General features: G+C 34.6%; 2 protein-coding genes across 6 annotated transcripts in view; one reads left to right on the forward strand and one right to left on the reverse strand.

Annotated features, from left to right (window-relative positions):
- Positions 1-694: 694 nt before the first annotated feature.
- On the reverse strand, positions 695-3,600 carry LOC109010806 (protein FAR1-RELATED SEQUENCE 5-like). The gene is made up of 3 exons (XM_035682602.1): positions 3,568-3,600; positions 841-3,080; positions 695-755 (listed from the first exon to the last, which is right to left on the reverse strand). Exons 1-3 carry the CDS (start codon positions 3,598-3,600, stop codon positions 695-697), a joined length of 2,334 nt encoding a protein of 777 aa, XP_035538495.1.
- Positions 3,601-12,929: 9,329 nt separating this feature from the next.
- Positions 12,930-22,196, forward strand: part of LOC108980717 (calcium-transporting ATPase 10, plasma membrane-type-like) — a 51,841-nt gene continuing 42,574 nt past the window's right edge. For 2 of the 5 annotated variants that reach the window (XM_035682990.1, XM_035682988.1), the window contains exons 1-3: positions 12,992-13,228; positions 16,850-17,061; positions 19,940-20,034. The gene's annotated coding sequence lies outside the window, so the exon portion shown is untranslated. Of the gene's footprint in view, positions 13,229-16,849; positions 17,062-19,939; positions 20,035-22,196 lie in introns of all 5 variants that reach the window. The other 3 variants (XM_035682987.1, XM_035682989.1, XM_035682991.1) reach the window with 3 other exon arrangements.

A 22,196-nucleotide genomic window follows, 5' to 3' on the forward strand; every position in this document is an offset into this window, starting at 1 on the left:
AATTCAAATTTCAAGCAATGGAGAAGAAGTACAAGAGAGTCTTGAAAGTGTTAATCTTGTCATGGTTAATTTTTATAATATTTTGTCGTGTAATTGTTATGTACCCAAAAAATTACAATGTATCTCAGTCAGTGCTAGGACTTATGTAATGACTACATTCTCTTATGTAATGACTACTGAATGACAATTAATGTAATGACTACTTTTATATGGATGTAATGACCTACTTTTATATATGTCATGACTACTCATCACAATATGTTTACTTATCTCAGTGTGAAGTTGCTACCGAAAATCAATATATGTCGTAACAGTTGAATATTGCACATAAAAAGAAAAATTTACCACAAAGTGAAATATTCAATTCCAATTAAAAACAAGATGGTTCCAATGGAAATACAAGATGCCTCGGAAAAAAAACACAATATAGTTCAATTTTCATGTTTCATTACAATTAACAAAATGGCTCCAACAGCTTTCTTTCTTCAAAACCCTTAGCTTCTCCTTGTCTGATTCAAAACTCTTAGCTTCTCCCAAGTCGTTCTCAAAAACCTCCACCTGAACATTGATGCACGCACAAGGAATTCAATCAAGATGTAGCTAAAGAGAATAAGAAATATATCACATACGAGATATAATAAGAAATATATCACATACGAGATATAATAAGAAATATATCACATACGAGATATATTCAAATTTGCAATGATGAATCCAAGTGTTCCGATATGTTAGCAGTTGTTGACCCAATGTGCCTACAAATAACAACAAACTGTATTACTTTATTTAATTAAAAACTAACAAAATACAAATAACTACAAAGGATTGACGCAATTATACCTCACTGAAGGACAATTATTTTTCGTATGTCCCTCATTCTTGCAAATACTACAACGTCTTTTCTTTGTATTTTGTGTTTCCTTTGGGTTCTTCGATCTCAGTGATTTTGGGCGTCCTTTTGTGGGCACTTGTGGAGGATCCTGCACCGTTTGTGAAAAGTTTGATATAACTTGACTTCTAAATATTTGATCATCATTAGTGGGCACCGTTTGTGAACATTGTATATTATCTTCCATTGCAAGCAACTCTTTCTGAACTTTTTCTAAAGCAAGTGTGAAGTGATTGTGCTTTTCAGCTGACTGTGATGCAAGTTCAACAATGTCATAAAGTAGTATCATTGACTTGTTCTTTCTCATTGTCGGCTCATCTTGTACTTGATGCACTTGGTTATCAGAACATGGTATGGCAGGAATAGGTCGACTCTTAGCATTAATAGTCCATCTATCCAGAACATAATGCTGTGGCAATATATTCAACTTCGCCTTCTTGCCAAAAACACACAAGATGTGCTTACAAAGAATTCCCATAAACTCCCACATATGGCATGTACATGTAGCATGTCCTTCATCACCCGATAACGTCACATGGTAAAGAGGTGTTTCTTTGCCATGGACTGTGACTCCATATGTCTTCACCTCACCACTAACATACAATTTTTTTGCTCGGTACCGTAGACTATTAAACAGTTCATCTTGGAAAATCATGAAAGACTTTCTTGTATAAACAGTTGCCGCCTCCTCTTCAATTTTAAAAGGTGTCTTCATTATCGCCCGCGTGGATTTTGTCCGCACACCTTTCTCTTTCTCTTTAAAGTAACGTGCATCTATAGCTTTCTCATACTGATGCACAAAGTCACTAACCAGAGTGCTTGAACGAACATAGTCTTTGAAAAATTTGTTCATGCTTTCACTCCTCTGAGTTGTTGACATACCGGCACAGAATATCGAACGCAAGTAGGCCGGTACCCACATATCCCGTCTGCTGTACAGATTTTGCAGCCAAGTATTTTCTCCTAGCCCATACTTCACCACAATCATAGCCCATTCTTCCTCGAACTCATCAGTAGTAATTGTCTCATGTATGCAATGATGAAAATCTTTTTGAAAGTTCGGAAATTTGTTGTATACATGAGCCAAGTGTTCGGGAAACTTTTGTAAAATGTGCCACAAACACAACCTATGAGTTGTATTTGGGAGTACCTCTATAATTGCCTTAGCCATCGCCTTGTCATCATCGGTAATTATCGTTGAAGGGGCACGCCCAAGCATTGCTTCTTGCCATGTTCTCAATAACCAAGTATATGATTCTGCCGTTTCATTAACCAACAAAGCACAACCAAACATTATGGTCTGATGATGATGGTTAACTCCAGAAAATGGGACAAATGGCATCTTATAAATATTGGTCAGGTAAGTGGCATCAAATGTAACAACATCCCCAAAATATTGGTATGCAGCTCTTGATCTCGCATCAGCCCAAAAACAACTTCCCATACACCCATCATTGTCAACTTGCATGGAGAACACAAACCCAGGTTCTCTAAGTTGTCGATCAAGAAAGTATGAATATAATCTTTGTGCATCCCCCTCTTCAAATATTTTTCTCCTTTTGGTTCCCAGGTAATTTTCTACATCCTTACCAATACAACCGACATTAAATTCACCACCTGCATCTTTACTCAACACCGACATTATCTTCCTTGTCGGTACGCCGGACTCATTCAAAGTCATAATGAGTTTTTTTTGGACTTTAGTAACTCCCCTATGTCCACGAAGGAAACTAGTACTTCTCGGTGTAAGCAGAATATGATTATGTCCAACTACAAATTTGGTGACTATCCACTTTTCACCATCTTTCTTTATTCCCATTATTGCCTTACATCCAATCTTTGTCTCAGCGGGTTCAGGGACTATTCGATCTATGTCTTTCCGACTCACTCGCCGAAATCCTTCCCTCGTGCAAACATAATCTACTGCACAAAGAGTTTTATCATCTTTCGACAATCGAGTATGATTCGTCCGGATTGCGAATCCTTGTCGCCTTGCATATGCCTTGTAAAATGCTTGGGCGTCTTCGACCTCCTCAAAAACCATACCAATGAATGGCTCTAACGGACCACTACTTGAAGAGGGAATCACATTCACTCCATCTTCAACATTGACACTATCTTCATTCACATCACATTGAACGTCTTCACTTTCAGCCTCAAGTTCGTCACTATCAACATTATAAATTGGCTCCTTCAATACAAAACCACATGATTATAAATCTATTACTTATGGAAAATCACCAAATTACATATGTAAAATGTATAAATTCCATCTAAAAATAAGACTAGAACTGAAAAATCCAAGATCAATCAATAAGACTCTTGGCCTGAACAAAATCACCCATCTTGCAAAACCCATTTATCAAAGTATTATAAGTAACAATGTCAGGCAAAAAACCGTTATTTTTCCTATTCTCCATCCATTTGAATGCGTGGTCAACTTCCCCCGCTTTGCAATACCCATTAATCAAAGAATTCCTATTTTTCCTATCATCATTTGTATTTAAATCATTTGGCATTAATATTTGTATTTAATCTGTAAAGTATATTTGAGGATGAATAGATGAAAAGAAATCACTTGAACGTGATTATCGTTGGCTGCACCTTTCAGACATTTTATCAAACACCTACTCAGCCATGAACAACCAAATCATATAATGTAAAAGAGAGAGAAATACCTCAGCAACTCCAAAGCTACTGGACTCAGCCATGAACAACCGGTGGAGTGGGGCGGTGGAACTGCGCTTGTGTAGTGGGCAAATAACTCACGGGCCGAAATTGGGAGAAATCGAGCTAGGTAGAATCGGCGGTGGAGCGCTAGGAGAAATTGGGAGAAATCGAGCTGCGCGGTTGCCTCTGGACGTGGTGGTGGACTGGTGGTGGACTGACGACGGTGGATGCTGGTTGCTGGCAGTGGAGGTCTCCTCGGCGTGGAAGCACACGGTCGCGTTTTCTAAAGGAAACACAAACGACTACGCTGGGCGATGTTTGCCCCTTCTATCCTATGTGAACGAGTCCACCGTGAGATGATTTCATTTGCTGAGGTGTCAAGAGCTAAGTGGAGGGCTGTTTATTGAAGAATAACAGCCCGACCGCTCCGCAGCGGTTCTGTTAATTTTATCTTGTTTCATTCTTCCTGCTTGGCATTCGAGGTGTTACTGCTTCTTTACTCATTTATAACATTTATTGTTAAGGCGATTCAGGTCAATTTACAACACTTTAATTTTTTATTAAGAGAATTAATAATCAAATCATCTTTTTATAAATCTAATTTAAAGTACCTTTCTAATAATTCAAATTCTACGTATGTCTGCGTGTTAACAGTATAAATGGTACGTACATTCTTCACTCTGATTTATTAACATAATTTCTTAAAAAGATCATTCACAGTAATTAATTAGCAGTCAGCAATGAGTCATTTTAGGGTGTGTTTGGATATTAAAATGAACTGAATTGAGTTAAGTTGAGATGATAAAATATTGTTAGAATATTATTGTTTTTTATTATTATTATTTGAAAATTTGAAAAAATTAAATTATTTATTATATTTTATATTAAAATTTAAAAAAATTATAATAATGAATTAAGATGAACTCAACTTTCAAACGAAGCCTAAAGAAAATGCATGTTAAGTGATCCGAGTTACGTCTTTTCCCTTTGTCGGTTCCTTTTGTCGGTCCTGTTTTGACAAAAGGAACAGGACCGACTGGCCAGTAGGGCTGGGCTCTAACTCCGACGGAGTTGGAATGCTTGTTTCCGACCTCCGACTCCGACAAGAGTCGGAGCCAAATTGGAGCTCCGACTCCGACTCCGACTCCGAACTGGAGTCGGAGTCCGACTCCGATCGGAGGTCAGAGCTCCGACATAAGATCGGAGCTCGACGTGCGCTCGACGTGGTGCTCGAGCGAACCTCTCTGGAAGAGTTTTGCTCAAGCGCTCGACATGTCGCTCGAGCAGAACTCTTCCAGAGAGGTTCGCTCGACTTCTGCTCGACATGTCGCTTGAGCGAACCTCTCTGAAAGAGGTTCGCTCGACTTCCGCTTGATATGTCGCTCGAGCAAAACTCTTCCAGAGAGGTTCGCTCGACTTCCGCTCGACATGTCGCTCGAGCGAACCTCTCTGGAAGAGGTTCGCTCGACTTCCGCTTGACATGTCGCTCGAGCAGAACTCTTCCAGAGAGGTTCGCTCGACTTCTGCTTGACATGTCGCTCGAGCCAATGTTCAATACAACGTGTGCTCGACTTGCGCTCGACACCTCGCTCCAGCGCAAGTGTTCAGTAAAAAAAATTTCGGAGTCGAAATCGGAGCTTCTTGGAGCTCCGACTCCGACTCCGAATTCCGATGACTCCGACGAAGTCGAACGGAGTCATAATTTTCAGAATTTTGCACACCCCTACTGGCCAGTACTAGTCAGCCATATCTGCAGTACGCACTACTATCTATGGTGTAGTCTTTTCATTATCACTTCCATAATATTCATTATAAGTTTCGATACTTTATCACAGTTGGAGCTTGGGCGCATGAGTGATCATTCTTTTCATTGAAAACTCAGCTTCCACTGCGTAATATTACTAAATATTGGGATATTATAACCTTTCTTGCATATGATCAAGAGGTAAGCCGAAAAGGCAGCTTCATATACACATCATATTTATGGTTTTAATTTCATTTTCCTCCCAAGGGACAATCGGCAACGAATCCCTTCTAGCAAAGCTGTAAAGCTACTGAGTCGTAATCTCAACGGGTCGAAAAGGATATAGTAGACATATTATGCCAGCTGCTCACCTCATTATTATTAAAAAAACAATTTTTTTTTTAAAAAGGAAGGTGTGTCATTGTTAATGATCAATGACTGTTTGTCAATAGTATGACTGTGTTTAGTTATAAGATTCAATTGAGTTCAATTAAATTTTAAGTTGAATCTAACATTCAAACATTCAACTTTCAAATTATTAAACTTAGTTTAAAATCTCTTTACATGTGAGACTCACAATTTTTTTTAACTTAACACAGTTTTATACGTGAGATCTATAACTTTTTTTAACTTCTCATACAAATATTAAACTCATCTTAATATTTAAAAATATTTTAAATTTAATTTAGATGAATCTTATATAATTTTATCTAATATTCAATTTATTATTATTCATAAATAATTAAATTACACTCAACATCTAAACACAGCTTGCCGACCGTAATATTCCCACGGATTACCTTAGATTAATTTTATGTTTTTCTCCAAGTTTGTACGGATTAACAAGCTGGAGTGATAAATAGGCAATAAGCTGGCATGCCAAAAAAAGAACAAAAAAAAAAAAACAGAAAAGGTGACGACGGCTATAGGACGGCAGATCGTAGAGATCTCCCATTTGTACTAATTAATAAAACAATATTAATTTTAGGCCGAACGAAAATATACAGATTGGATTGTACTGGACTTCCGAGATTAATGGTGACTTTAGATATTGAAGTGGGTTGAATTGAGATGATAAAATATTATTAGAATATTATTTTTTAATATTATTATTATTTTGAGATTTGAAAAAATTGAATTGTTTATTATATTTTATATTGAAATTTAAAAAAATTGTAATGATGAGTTGAGAATATTTTATGATCCAAACGCAACCTTATCGTTTAGATATTAAAAATATATCAAATTATCTATAAATAATAATAAATTAATTAATAATTAATAATAAATTAATAATTAATACTTTTTGAATAATAATAAAATAATCTTAAAATATTCGAAAATAATTCAATTTCTAAAAAAGATCCTAAAAATTTTGTTTGGCGGTTTATAATTTTTCTGTTTTGTCGCGTTCTTTTCATAGAAAGAGAAGTTTTGACTTTTGAGGGATAAATCTTTCCTGTTCTCGCTTGTGATTGTTCTCACCTGTGATTTAGTCTCTATTTACGAGGAAATTGATTTGATGTTATCTTCAATATTGTTGAAATCTTGAAACCCTCTAATTCAAGATAGAAAATTTTAAAATCTTGAATTTAAGATACGATGAAAGTGGTGTTGGTGATTAAGTAATCAGCCGTTGAAATATTGAATCCAGAGCTATGGCAACAATGTGTTGATAATGAGCCAAAGTTAAGAAAGGATTAACAATATGTCAAAAGATTAAGCCAACAATTGGCTATATATGGTCTTGGTCAACTATATGGCCAAAATTAAAAGCAAAAAATAGATTTGGAGTTTTAAACAATACTCACAATAAACCAAAATCCAATAAAAAAAAGGCCCATAGTTAATGTATTGATTTAAGATGAAATATGGTTAGACAATGATGAAAATTTGTTGGATGCAAAGCTTGCAAAATTTTTTAAAAGAAATATTTAATAGGCACAAGTCTAATGTTAATCAATGGCTCTGATACCATGATAGAAATATAATATAATAGAATAGAAGATGGAAAAGAGAGAAAGAGGGAGAGAGACTTTGATGGATTTAGATGGCTCCGTTTGGATTCAAAGATGAGTTGAGGTGAGTTGAGATGGCTTTAGATTAGTTGAATAAAATATTGTTATAATATTATTTTTAATATTATTATTGTTTTGAGATTTGAAAAAGTTAAATTGTTTATTATATTTTGTATGAAAATTTGAAAAAATTGTAATGATGAGATGAGATGAGTTTATGTGAGTTTTGAATCCAAACGGGCCTGAATATAAAGCATAAAATGTGGATTAGTGCAAAAGTTTAAGATTTACTTTTGTAAATATTTATGAAATACAAAAATTAATGCAAACTAATTGGTGAGGTGAATAATTATCTCGCTAAAATTAGATAGAATCATGTGTGTTAACGTCGTGTTTCGCACACCTTTGGGCCAAACTCCAACAACTCATATATTTGAAAATGGGTTCTGCATAAGGTAGAAAATACTGCAACTTTGATAGGGCAACCTAATGGTTGGGGAGCCTCCAATGCCTAAGTTAGTATATATTCTTGAAGTGTAGTAAATAAGTAAAATAGTTTAGGGATCAACTATTTATACTACCACTTGAGAGGGTAGATCATATGCGCTTCTGTGAGGGTCGTTTTCCTTATACTAATCCTTTTGTCAGAATCTTTAAATGTGATGTGACTTTGAGACGGCGTCATTAATGGGGCGCGGCTCTGCAACGATGCCATTAATGTGGCGCGTTTGCCTGGGTGGTGGAAGTGACCATAAATGCGGCATAGCTCTTTAGTCCCTCTTTTCGGTCTGCATTCCCTTTGGTCTGTCCATGCCTCTCCTGTCAGTATATCAACGGTTCTCCACATATCACGCTTGTCATGTGGGTAGGCACTCGAAGACTGAATACTATCTGAAGGGTCTCTAGATCGACGTGTCTCATCTCTTGCAGTACCACTCCTTCTATAGGTCATGTGTAGAGGATTCTTCTAAGGGACTGGGCTTGATAGGGCCTTTGTGCGCCTTGAGGGGAAAATCTCCGTACAATGTGTATGATATTTCCATTGTTAATATACATATGCATGAAGATATCGGAATTTGATTGAAATTTTAGTGTGGGATTGTTGCAATTATTGAAATTTTTAATATGGGCGTATTATATATTCTTGTGGAATCCTTATAACAATTCAGATGCATGGCTTAGAAGTGAAAGTATGTTGATTTTGAGGGCGTGGGTTCGAAACTTCATTATAGCACTTTGTCTTTACTTTATGAAACAAATGATGTGTTGGACTTGGGACATGGGCAGCCACAATGCTTGAGCAGATCATATACCTTAAAGTTGCATTTATTTTTTTAAAATTATTCTGCTAAACTTTCTTCAACATTTTTGACTCAAAGTTGGGGGAATGGGAATGTGAGTCGTGACAATGAGCGCTGATAAAAGGTCAAAAACTACATGATTAAATTGCTAAAGTGAGTGATTTGTTTAACCAAAATGTGAATGAGCATTTAATTATGTAGTAATTTCTAATTCTTGACTCAATATGAAATTTTGATATTTTGCACGTGAAAGAAGTTGTATTGCAGTTAGTTCACACAAAAAAAAATTAATACTCCAAAATTGTACTCATGTCTTATTTATGTTGCAGGGAGATGAATTGAGCAGCAAGGGCAAAATGCAAGAGGCAAGGAACGAAGGCACGAAACGCAAGCAGAAATGCATGAAACGCGGAAGCATGTACTGGCCTGGAACGAAACGCAGAGTTGCAATGGGATGAAACGCACAGCAGCAGGAGATGCGGACGAAAGGAAATGCTGGAGCCAAAACGCACGTAGATGCAGACGAAACGGCACTGGGCTGGAGCTGGAACGAAGCAGACTCACGTGGGCTGGGTCAAAACGCGCAGCAGAGACGCATGAAACGCAGGCGAGCTGAAGTGGAACGGTTGCTGGGCGGGACGCGAAAAGCGGAAGCACGCACGCAGGGGCACGTCAAAACGCACGAAGATGAATGCGAAACGGCACTGCAGGGAGATTAAACGCGTGCTGAGGCGTGCACAAAGGGGGAGGATAAAAACGAAAAATTATTTCGTGCGCCGGCAGTTTTTATTTGATGGTTTTTCTGTGTTTTTCGTCCGTGCATATTTTTCTTTCAGAATTTTATTTTCGCACAGCTTCATCTTCCTCTTCAATTTATTTTTCCAGTTCATTTTATTTTTCTGCAAGTTTGTATGTTTTTGGGTTTTGAATTTCAGCACATTTGTGGGATACAGTATATTTTTATTCAGTAATTTTCATTTGAAACAGTATATGATGATGTTAGATTTTTATTTTCTTGAGCATTTTGTTAATCTAGAGATGATAGGCTAGATTTTTAGCTTGGGATTCAATGAGTAACCCGTGACTATTTGGGATTGGATTGACTTCAATATTTAGTGCTTTTAATGATTAACTTGGTAGATTATATCTCAATGTGCATTTAGAAAATATTAGAGTTCTTTGTTCTTGGTTTAGATCAATTGTAGACGTAAAGACACAATTGATACTTGAACAAGTAACATGACTTTAATAATTTTCTTTCATCTTCTATGATTGTTATATAATTTATCAAGTAGTTTTATTAAAATAAAATTGTGGTTCATTGTTATATTATCCGACTATGATTTCTAGGAATGAGAAAATGGTCGAGAGAAATTAAAAAGAGAAGTAAATCCATCATCAAATTAGTGGGTGAAAATTGCATCCCAAGTGTTTGTTTAATTGTTTCTTACAAGTTTAAGTCAACTTCCATACGATTTCTTTAAATCCCTTTAATCTTAGCAATTTTAGAAAAATAGATTCTCTTTTATTTTCAGCTTTACTTATGCTTGAACGTCCCGACAATTTCACTCATAATTCACTTTACTCTCTCTTAGTAAATATCCACCTTTAGGTGTAAATATTGTTAGTGGTTAAGTTTAGGAATTTATTTCTCTTTGCTGATTATTTTAAATTTTTGTGTCACTCCAAACGGTATTATGTGGTCTTGCGAAAATGAAATGTTTGCTAAATTCTCATTGTCCCTGTGAATTCGATCTTGGGATTTACCCTTGTATTACTTTGACAGCTTCTACGGTTGGAAGTCGAAAATAAAAGCTGATCAAGCGCACTATAAGAAAAGGGTGGATGGATCTCTTACCGAATGGTTTGAAAGAACCGAAAAGGAAAAAAAGAATGGGGAAAATAAGGCAAACGGAGAAAAGCAAATCCAGCACGGAAAGATATGTTAGTATAACATGTCTGTGCTGCTACTGTGCTACATTCAACGTTGAAAGCAATGAGACGATTCATCTAATATTAATTTTTTGAGTCTTCGGCTCTCATGACCACCTAACCTCCGCCGCACGGCCACCCTTTTTTCTCTATTGTCGTCTTTTCGAGCAGTACTACTCAACTATCTTCCCGGCCCCCATATGATTTACGCATGCATGAGCCAGCTAGCTAGCACGTACCAATTATAATCCCGCACTTGGGTTGACGTATGAGTGAGTTGGGCACGCCGGTGCATGCTTGCGTACTGCATGGCATGCACCTCATGATCACAACCTAGCAACAATCTCATGTGAACGGAAGACAGGACAAGAGAAGATCACGTGATGCACGCGGCTTCACAGGTGAGCTTTGTTGTCGGTTTAGGTGAAAAGTTTGGTATAGAGGGATTGAGATTCTTAAGTTTGGTAAAAGTTTGTTGTCAGTTTAAGTCATGTTCATTTCATTAATATGTTTTCCCACTTTCGATAGTTGTAAATTGTAATAGGCTTTTTTTGCTTAGAATATTAATGATGATAATAAAATGTTGTAAGATACAGTTCAGCTTGATGTTTTGTTTTTCCCTTGAACATGATGACCGATCTTTATTCTGGCCGACAGACATGCAGTACCATTGCCGGATCAAACAACCACCTCGAACAAGAAAACGTACAGAGTTCTTATAATAAGAGAACAGGCAATCAGTTCCGCATGTAATCTTAGGGTTGTTATATTGCACATGCAGCTGATCTAATAATCACGCATATATATATATATATACACCTAATTCCAGCTACTCATGCAGGAAAATTAAGAAAGCTGATCTCACTACAAGAAAAATGGGCTTTTGTGGCCGTTTAATTGCGGCGAAAATGTTATTTGTGACCAAAACAGACTCATTTTAGCTGTAAATAGTCATTTCGCAGGAATTAAATGACTACAAATAAGCAATTTTCTTGTAGTGTCTTCATCATCCTCTTAACTGTAAATGAACCATTCTATGGCCCAGTTTGAGTTGATGAATTTCGTGGTAACTGCATGCGGGGTATTATAAGCATTATGACCAGTTAGGTGCAAAAATGGCCCATGCTACCAGCTAGCTGCAGACATATTGATATCTTTATCTTTAGTCTCACTCATATATATATTATATAAAGTCATGATTTCTTTTGGTGTGTATTGAAAGGCATAGAATTTGAGATCATGGATCGGAGTCAGGACAGGTAAGAAAGCTATGTCTACCAAAGCCACCCACAAAAGCACGCTTTTATTTTTACTTAAATCACAAAAACATTTCACAAAAATAAATTTATAAATTGATACCATTATTAAATTTACTCTACAATAAAAAGATCGATTCAATTTTATAATCTAATATATACTACAAGTTACAACAAATTATAATATCAGTTTGTAAATTTACTAATTACCTGAACTAATTTCATAAATTTAATATTTTATATGTATGTATATATGGAGGACAAGCTCAGGTATCCTACAAAACAAAAACAAAAAAACAGATGGTAAAGCTGCGTGCAAAAGAGTAACAAAAATATAAACCAGCAGCTGCAAAATTAAATTAAATAAAAAGAGCAACATCAGTCAATATAATTTATCCAAAATCGGATTAAATCGGACCGATTACACCCCTAGAAGTACTTGGAAGTGTCATTCATATTCTTATTTGATATTCCATGTACATTTTTTTATGAATACCGATACATAATTCCAGATGATAAAAGTAATCTGTGATCTAACTTTATGGTAGATTTTGTAACAATCTATCTTTTGATGTACAACAACAAAGAGTTAATTGGTCAAAAACTCGTATATTTTAAATTTAATATTTTTTGGAAACTTCTTGTCTACTTTTGGAGGTTAATGGATCAAATATATTGTAGGCATTTTGTCTTATAAAAAATAATAATACTAAGCTCCGCTTTGCATTATAAATTCATTTCATCTCATTATTACAATTTTTTAAAATTTCTATATAAAATATAATAAATAATTCAATTTTTTTAAATCTTCAAATAATAATAATATTAAAAAATAATATTTTATTCAACTCATTTAAAACCATTTCAACTCATCTTTAAATCTAAACTAATAATACTAAGCTCTGCTTTGGATTAGAAATTCATTTCATCTCATCATTATAATTTTTTTAAATTTTTATATAAAATATAATAAATAATTCAATTTTTTTAATTTTTTAAATAATAATAATATTAAAAAATAATCTTTTATTCAACTCATTTAAAATTATTTCAACTAATCTCTAAATCCAAACATTCATGATTGGGTAAGAGAACTTCCTAGGAAATTTCGTGGGGTCTACAACCACAGATGCAATTAATGGTCATCAGCTCATGAACTAATTGCTCCATGCCGGTCAAGAGCACAACGCCGAACCCAAAATTAATGAAAATAGTATGATCATCGTGTTTGTTGAAGCGGTGCTACTACTTAATTGTTCTTTCTATATCGGTACTTCATTACTTTGTTCTGTGTTTTGACAGTACTTTGGATTTTTCCAGAGTCCGGCAGCTGAAAATCATAGATTCTCGTGATCAGTTTCATCGGATACAAGTGCAGAGCCGATCTATGTTTCATGGTGGCGCGGGCTTTCAATCAGGTATTTGCAAATTCTTTTACATGATTTGTATGATCTATCTAGCTAACTATTCCTTTTCCATATCCTCATCGATCGTCATGTTCATTAATTTCTACAATCTCAGTTCCTACTCCAGTACCTTTAATGAAATTCCTTAATTCCCCAGTACTCTAAATGGTGGGAGAAAGAATAAAATCATATATATATATATATATATATATATATATTACCATGACAACTTGATCATCATGATCCTCCTCTTTGATTCTGGGCATCGGTACCACGTCTAACCCAAAAAAAAAAAAAATTAAAAAGCAGAGGAATCTGGACGCAACCGAAATAGATAGCTGTTGTTTTACCTTATTATTAGTTTTGTCGAATATGCAAAGATCATGTGCAAACTAATTTATTCACGCAAGTTGCTGACTTTTTTTCTTTTTTTTTTTTAATGATATTACTAATCAAAGGCAGTAATTAATTAATCTAGTGTTAGGCAGTTTACATTTTACTAAGTTTTATAATCTAATTATCATTATAGAAATTAAGCATTCGATCGAAGTTGTTTTTGGTGGATGGCTCCATATAGAAATTTCCCGTACGTGGGTCTGAAACTTATATGAACCACGTACGTCCGTCCATATGACATAAAAGATCATAAAGACCTGGCACATCATTGAAAAGCATTGCCTTAACCCATGTTTTCCCGGCCTGGCCTTTTTGGGCTTTCTTTCTCTCCTTATGTTTTATCTTTTGGGCTTTTTAATAGGCTTGTAATATATATAAGTTAAGTCTCTGTATTTGTAAGCCCATATATACGGAAAATACGTCATGATCTATATATATATATATACTAGCGGCGTTTGCCATGACTGCCTAATTAAAAATAAATAAATAATAATTTTTAATATTAAAATAATCTAATGTATATGAGTAAAATTATTATTTATTCATATTCATCATTTATTATGGAATTTAAATTATATTAAAAATTTAAAATAATTATATAGTTTTTTTCTATTAAAAATATTCAGTAAAACTTCATCATTTATTTAATGATGAAAAAATAATATTTTATAAATTAAAGTTGATTTTAAGTGTATGATATAATATTATTCTCTTAAAAATATTCAGTAAAACTTTATCTTTTACTTAATGATGAAAAATTAATATTTTATAAATTAAAGTTAATTTTAAGTGTATGGTAGAATATTTATATTTTAGTTATTTGTTTTATGTTAGTTTAAATCAATATTTAAACTTCTATCGTTAGATTAAAAATGAAGGGTTGTAATTTAAAACCTAAAAACTAACATTTTCCCCACGCACGTTTGCCTAATTTAGTTAATTAAGAATATTATCATATTTAAATTATGTTAAAACTCTAATTATTTATATAATTTTAATTTCTTAAAAATATTTAGTAAAATTTTATCATTTATTTAATGATGGAAGATTAATATTTAATAAATTAAATTTGATAGTTTATGTATAATATAATATTTATATATTAATTATTTAAATTTTAAATTAATTTAAATCAATGTTTAAATTTCTATTGTTAGATCAAATCTAAGAATTTAAAATGAAGAATTGAGATTAATTTCTTAAAAATATTTAATAAAAATTTATTGTTTATTTAATTTATTTCAATATTTTTAATTAAATTAATATTTATGTATATTTAAATCAGTATTTTTATCTTTTATTGTTAAATCATTTTGAAGATCCCAAAACGAAAGGAATGGATAAATCCCAATATCTTTTTCTTTTCTCCCTCACTTTTCCCTCCCCTCTCTCTCTCCTCCCTCGGCTCACGCGTACGCGGTACGCTGCCCCTCCTCCCAGCCGAATCTTCCTCTGCCCAGCCCGACGCCGCCGTGCGTCGGTGAGCCTCACCGCCTCTTCCACCGGCATCACCTCACTCCGGCGAGTCCCCCTACACCGGTCTCCCTCTCTCACGCTCTCTCTTCCTCTCTCTCGGCTGTGCACAGCCCAAATGGGTCTGATGCTGCTGCGCCGCCGTACGCCATCCTCCGGCGCCACCACCTCCACGGTAGCCTCCTCTCCCACCGGCCATCCCCTTCCAGCGAGCTCGGCCTCCATCTCCGTGCCGTTTGCTCCCACGAAATCTACCTCTCTCTTGCACGGGTTCTCCACACCCACGGCGGAGCTCCACCTCCTCTGGCCACCGCACCACCACCGGGACCTCCTTTCGCCACCGACCACCTCTCGTAGCCGTCCTCACGCCCAGCCGAGCCACCATGGATGCTCACCTTCCCTCACGGACGCCCACTTTCCCTTAGGCCACCTCCACCACCGTAATTTGTGGTGATTTTTTTTATTTTATGGTATTTTTGTTGTGATTTTATAGTGATTTTGTGGTGATTTTGTTAATTTGTGGTATTTTTGTGAAGATTTTATGATGATTTTGTGATTTTACCGTGTATTTTTGTAATGATTTTATGGTGGATTTGCTTCGGTTGCCTCTGTGGTTTTGCGGTTTTGTGATTTTTTGTGATGATTTTATGGTGGATTTGCTTCGGTTGCCTCTCGTGATTTGCGGTTTTGTGATTTTGCCATTAATGTTGGTTTTGTGATTTTGCCGTTGATGTCACTGTTGATGTTACTGTTCATTACTGTTGATGTCATTGTTCATTAGGTGATAGGCGCTTTTAAGTATAAGGAGATATATTAACATGGTATATATGTAGTAGCATTGATTTGAAAAATAAATCTAATTTAAAGTACCTCTTTAATAATTCAAATTCTACGTATGTCTGCGTGTTAACAGTATAAATGGTACGTACATTCTTCACTCTGATTTATTAACATAATTTCTTAAAAAGATCATTCACAGTAATTAATTAGCAGTCGGCAATGAGTCATTTTAGTGAAGGAAAATGCATGTTAAGTGAACCGAGGTTACGTCTGTTCCCTTCGTCGGTTCCTTTTGTCGGTCCTGTTTGAAGGGTCTTTTGGTGAAAGAAGATAATAGACGTATGCCGACTCTTCATTTAGATCTACTACGCGTTAATAATGGTATCAACTGGCCAGTACTAGTCGGCCATATATATATGCAGTACGCACTACTATCTATGGTGTAGTCTTTTCATTATCACTTCCATAATATTCATTAGTTTCGATACTTTAAAAATTTATGGTGTAGACTTTCTAATCCTCCCTCCTCGTGTATAAACAAAAATTATAAAATTTAGCTTTTTTAATTTTTTCTAAAAATTAAATTATATAATTTCATCGATTAGAAAGTCAATTTTCTACGCCGAGTTATAGCTTCGTTTGGAAGTTAAGTTCATCTCAACTTATTATTATAATTTTTTTAAATTCTAACATAAAATATAATAAAAAATTTAACTTTTTCAAATATTAAAATAATCATAAGAATAAATAATAATATTCTAATAATATTTTATCATCTCAATTCAACTCATCTCACATCAACATTCAAATCCATCCTATAATCTCATGAGTCATGGGTTGGGTATGAACGCCGAGTCATAATATCACAGCACCGAATTATGTCGGCCGAATGTCGGCAATCTATCCTTCAATCAATCCGAATTTACGGTATATATAATCCTTTCTCTTTATGCTTTTATTTTCTAACACTTTGGTTCTTTTCAGATTGCATGAATCGACACACACGCAAGTTATATTCGATCCAGCCCCGAATCCAGCTTCAACTTTTTTGACTGCTATATTTTGGGTTGTCATCAATTACATCATGAGTTCGTTCGTCGATGCTCTGTTTCACTGCACCGGACGATCGATCGAGAATATATATTTTAAAGTCTAGCTAGCTAGTGAAAAACTTGTTGACGGCAGTCGAGAAAAAGGTTAGCTTCATTTAATTATTGCAGCCTTATCAATTATATGCTATAGTTCATTCTTGATCTTTTCGAGTTTTTAGCAGTAGTATATGAATTTATAGTTTTACTAATTTTATGATTACTTTTTTATTTTAAATTTTAAATTTTAAACTTTATAATTTTCAATATATATCAATAACTGATCATATGTACGAATAAATAAATTTTTATTAAATATATTTAGCATTTTTTTTCTTATTACACCAACCATTATGTCTTGAACCAAGCCATGCATACTACGCGTACGTGCAAGATGATAAATGCATACAAGGTTTTACAGATGAATGGCACGTGTTTATCTGAACATATGCAGATGGTTAGGCAACTGGTCTGTGATCACGAATAAATTAAATTATCACAGTTGGAACTTGGGCGCATGAGTGATCATTCTTTTCATTGAAAACTCAGCTTCCACTGCGTAATATTACTAAATATTGGGATATTATAACCTTTCTTGCATATGATCAAGAGGTACGCAGAAAAGGCAGCTTCATATACACATCATATTTATGGTTTTAATTTCATTTTCCTCCCAAGGGACAATCGGCAACGAATCCCTTCTAGCAAAGCTGTAAAGCTATTGAGTCGGGTACGTTTGGGTAGTAAGAAGTGTTGAGAATGTTTGTGAATAGTAGTGAAAAAGTAATAATAAAATATTGAATAGTAGTAAAAAATAGGTAAAAAGTAATGAATAGTAGAAAAGTAGGTAAAAAGTAATAATAAAGTAAAGAATAGTAGTGAGAGTACCTCAAGTACTCTCACTTGCCAAACACACTGTAATCTCAACGGGTCGAAAAGGATACAGTAGACATATTATGCCAGCTGCTCACCTCATTATTATTAAAAAAATAATTTTAAAAAAAATTTGAAAAGATGTTTCATTACTAATTTTATGACTGTTTGCCAACGGTATATTGCGTTTGGTTGCAAAATTTCGTTGAGTTCAGTCTAATTTTAAACTGAGTTTAATATCTAAACACTTAACTTTTAAATTATTAAACTCAACTCAATTCAAAACCTCATTACTCGTGAGAATTATAACTTTTTTCAAACTTAACATATTTTTATACGTGGAACTTATAACATTTTTTAACTTTCCATAAAAAGTATCAAACTCATCTTAACATCTAAATACATTTTAAATTTAATTTATATGGGTTCCATATAACTCTCTCTATTATTCAACTCACTACTATTCATAAAGAGTTGAACTCAGTTCAACATCCAAACGCAGCTTGCCAACGGTAATATTCCCATGGATTACTTTTGACCTATTTTATGTTGAATTAATATTGGGAGCAGTTATTTTGCACATCATACATGATATCATCTAAACCACACATCATCTAAACTGCATATTTTGAGAGAGAGAGTTGACGGATGAGAGATGGAGAACGAGAGAGGTGGAGGGCTTGGTTGGTTCAGAGGTGCTCGGGGAGGAGTCGCGTTGCTCAGGGGAGGTGCTCCGTGGGGCTAAAACCGACGCATGGCAGCAATAGGGCTGTCAGTGGCCCCAAGCTCGTGTGAAACCCATTTTATGAGTAGTTTGCGTGTGTGACGGAGAGGGAGAGGGGCTGACTCAGAGGTGCTCGGAGAGGAGTCTCGGTGGTCAAAGGAGGTGCTCGGTGGGGCTAGAACCGACGCATAGCAACGATAGGGCATTCGGTGGTCCCGAACTCGTGTGAAACCTATTTTATGGGTAGTTTGTGTGTGTGACGGAAAGGGAAATTGAGGTTCTTGATAGCTGAGTCTATGAGAGGCGGTCGCTGGTGTGAGGTGGTGGAGGTGCAGTGGCATGGGTGGTTGCGTACGACGGTGCAAGTGGAGAGAAATGGATGAAACTCATTTCGATTAGATTATCGTTGAAGAGAGAGAGAGAGAGAGAGAGAGAGAGAGTGGTGGCTGGCTTGGTCGCCTGTTTGAGGGGGAGTCATCGGTGGTGGCGGTGAGGTTGGGCGACATCAGGCTGGGTTGAAGGAGAATCAAGAGAGAGAGAGGGGGAAAAAAAACAACCATGTAATGTGTATATTATATGCACAATTACAGTGAGTACTCTGCTTATGTTTTTCTCCAAGCTTGTACGGAGTAACAAGCTGGAGTGATAAATAGGCACTAAGGCATGCCAACGAAAAAAAAAAGGAAAAAAAAGGGAGTGACGACGGCTGTAGGACGGCAGATAGAGTTGTGAGATCTCCCATATATACTAATTAATAAAATAATATTAATTTAAGGCCGAACGAAAATAATAGCTACCTAGTCCATGCGCGCCGAATATAAAGAAAGCTAGCTGGAGAGAGGGTCTGAATTTAGTAGCTACCTAGTGTGCACCGAATATAGAATAATGTTGGATGTATTTATATTTTTATTTATAATATTTATTTTGTTAGTTTTTTTTTAAAATTAAAATTTTTAATTTTTAATTTTATAACTTTTAACGTATTAATAATTGACATGCAGATAAATAAAATTTTTTATAAATTTTTTATAAATATATTTAACATTTTATATATATGCGCGTGCTGTCTATATATTGTAAGTTTCGACGGAACTTTCTCGTCGGCAGCTTTCTTGCTGCAAGTGTGATGAAGCGCGCACGCGTCTACATATATTCGGCCGTAGATCATGCATTCACGTATATTATATGATCGATCTATATGATGTATTAATTTTTCTCCTCGATGGTCGGCAAGATGCACGCGTCTTGGCAGATATTATATATGTCTAAAGAACAACTAACTAACTATATATATATATATATATGCTGGATATATATAAGTACTGATGATCAGCAGAGATCAGGAAGAACCATTTTATGATATGATCTCATGAATTCTTGGTGATGCAGAGGCGTCTATTCTAAATTTCTAACTGCCTAGCTCATTCGAGTCTTTCACAATCATCAAGATAATCAACTCAAGTTAGCATCGATCGAATCTCTCGGTACGTACCTTTATGGACTCTTTTCTTTGCCCTATTAATCTTCCACGTTCTATTTCGTTTTTGTGCACATATATACTTCCATTCGATCTATTTTTTTTAGTAAATGCAATGGTAGGTATAAGTTTGAGACGTGAAAGTCCCAAAATTAAACACTAGTACTCTATAGTACCCTTTAAAATTAATGGGATCCGCTTTGAGAATTACTTTTTTTTTAAGTTGATCTCACTTTTTTTCATAGACGACATTGCACTGGATTTACATGTTCTAAGCTTATATAAATTTCATTTTCTTTTTAATAATTGAGTAACAATACACGTATAATTTTTTTTTTATCATTTTTATACAATGATCATATGTTAAAATGAGGGTATTTATATAAAGTAGTGATGTTGCTTTTATAAATTATATACAAAAATATCACTCATTTAAACATAATTATATAAAAATTCTAAAAAAATTCTAAAGTATATCCTTTTACTTAATTTATAATCTTTCTTCTATAATTGATAGACGTATATCATGATCACTTATTCATGTATCTAGTTGACGTACACACTTATAGTACGGTCTCACGTGGTCAAGGATGGTCCATAAGGCCCATAATTTTTTGGTACTCGCAGAAAACAACAAGTAAAAAACAAAAACCAAAAGCCCAATGCATTTTTCTTCTTCTTCTTCAATACTAGTTTAGAGCCCATGCCGTCTAAATAGAACTTATATATTGACATAGAAATTTGCAATGAACAAAATCTATCTATAGGTCATTTAGAGCATTAGTATTGGATTAATTATCTTATTCTTTAAATTTTGATTAATATATAGCTTTTTCACTTTCAACTAATCTTTCAAAACTTTAAGTCTACATTGAATTAGTCATCACACTCTCTGTAACAATAAAATATTATTATATATTATTTTAATTAATTTTGTTTATAATCTCTAACAATCATATTTATTTTCATTTTCACAATATAAACAAAGGAATATTATTATATACACAAAATGCTTTCAAGGAAAAATGAGAACGATATGAAAAACAATTTATACCATATCAATATCTAAATATAAAAATTTCATCACTGCCCACAATACAACATTCATATATAATTGTTGCCCACATTCTCAAACACCCATATTTGTGATCCAAAATGACAAAAAACTACAAAATAGCATAAGCGACAACCCCAAAACAAATACAACCACAAGATAAAAACAGCCCCAAAATATTACACCAACAAAAGGCTACACATCTTCAAAAGATGAAGATAGAGATAGAGATTTCTCGAAAACCTCTTTTTGAATATTCAAGATTGTTGCATTCCATTCATGTCAACAATATTCATTTTCATTATCTCCATATCGATATTCCTATTCTTCATATCATTCTTCATCTTTTTCTACACTAGTAATTGACCCGTATTAGCATCCAAATTGCTGGTCACTTGTCTTCTTTCAGATACGAAGACAGCTCTATCATTTCTCATGCAAGTTAAGGCCTCGATAAATTCTGCATCAGAAGATTTTGTAGCCTTCATTTTTCTCTTCATTTCTTTCTCAACCTTCTTGCCTGGAAGTCTCTACAAAATTACCTCTACGTTGTCATCTATCGTATCGTCTCCTAGTGGAGTCGACTCCGCCATAGCAAGGCATTTCCTATGTGGTTTCATTCTTGTTGACAACATGAACACGTGTTGTTGCCATTTTAATTGGTGTTTCAATAGACACAGAAATATTCCATGTTGTATGTGGCATTCTCAATCTCTTTATACATGATTTTAGCTCTTTCAATCTAAATATGCAAATGTAACAAGAATGTGAGAATATAATTTCAGCAATAAAATTTATAATGAAATGTAGTTAGAAACTCATACCTTGTATTGCTCTGTCGCACCACTTGGATACAATGATTCTACTTGAGCCATAGTAGCACAATTTATTTGTGCATTTTGGATCACCGACCATCGATTGGTCAATGACCCCCCATAACAATTTTCCATGCTAGGTTTTTTATGCTCATTGTAATAATTGCTAATTCTATCTCACATTTGTGAATATTTTTTATCCATCCCCCGTATAGCATCTATGCTAATATTGAGCCAAGTCAATATGAGGAGATTGTCATTCTCTACGGTGAAAGACACACCTCGTGTTTTCTTACTAGG

Source organism: Juglans regia, chromosome 11, assembly GCF_001411555.2.
Source record: "Juglans regia cultivar Chandler chromosome 11, Walnut 2.0, whole genome shotgun sequence".
Taxonomy (NCBI): Eukaryota; Viridiplantae; Streptophyta; class Magnoliopsida; order Fagales; family Juglandaceae; genus Juglans; species Juglans regia.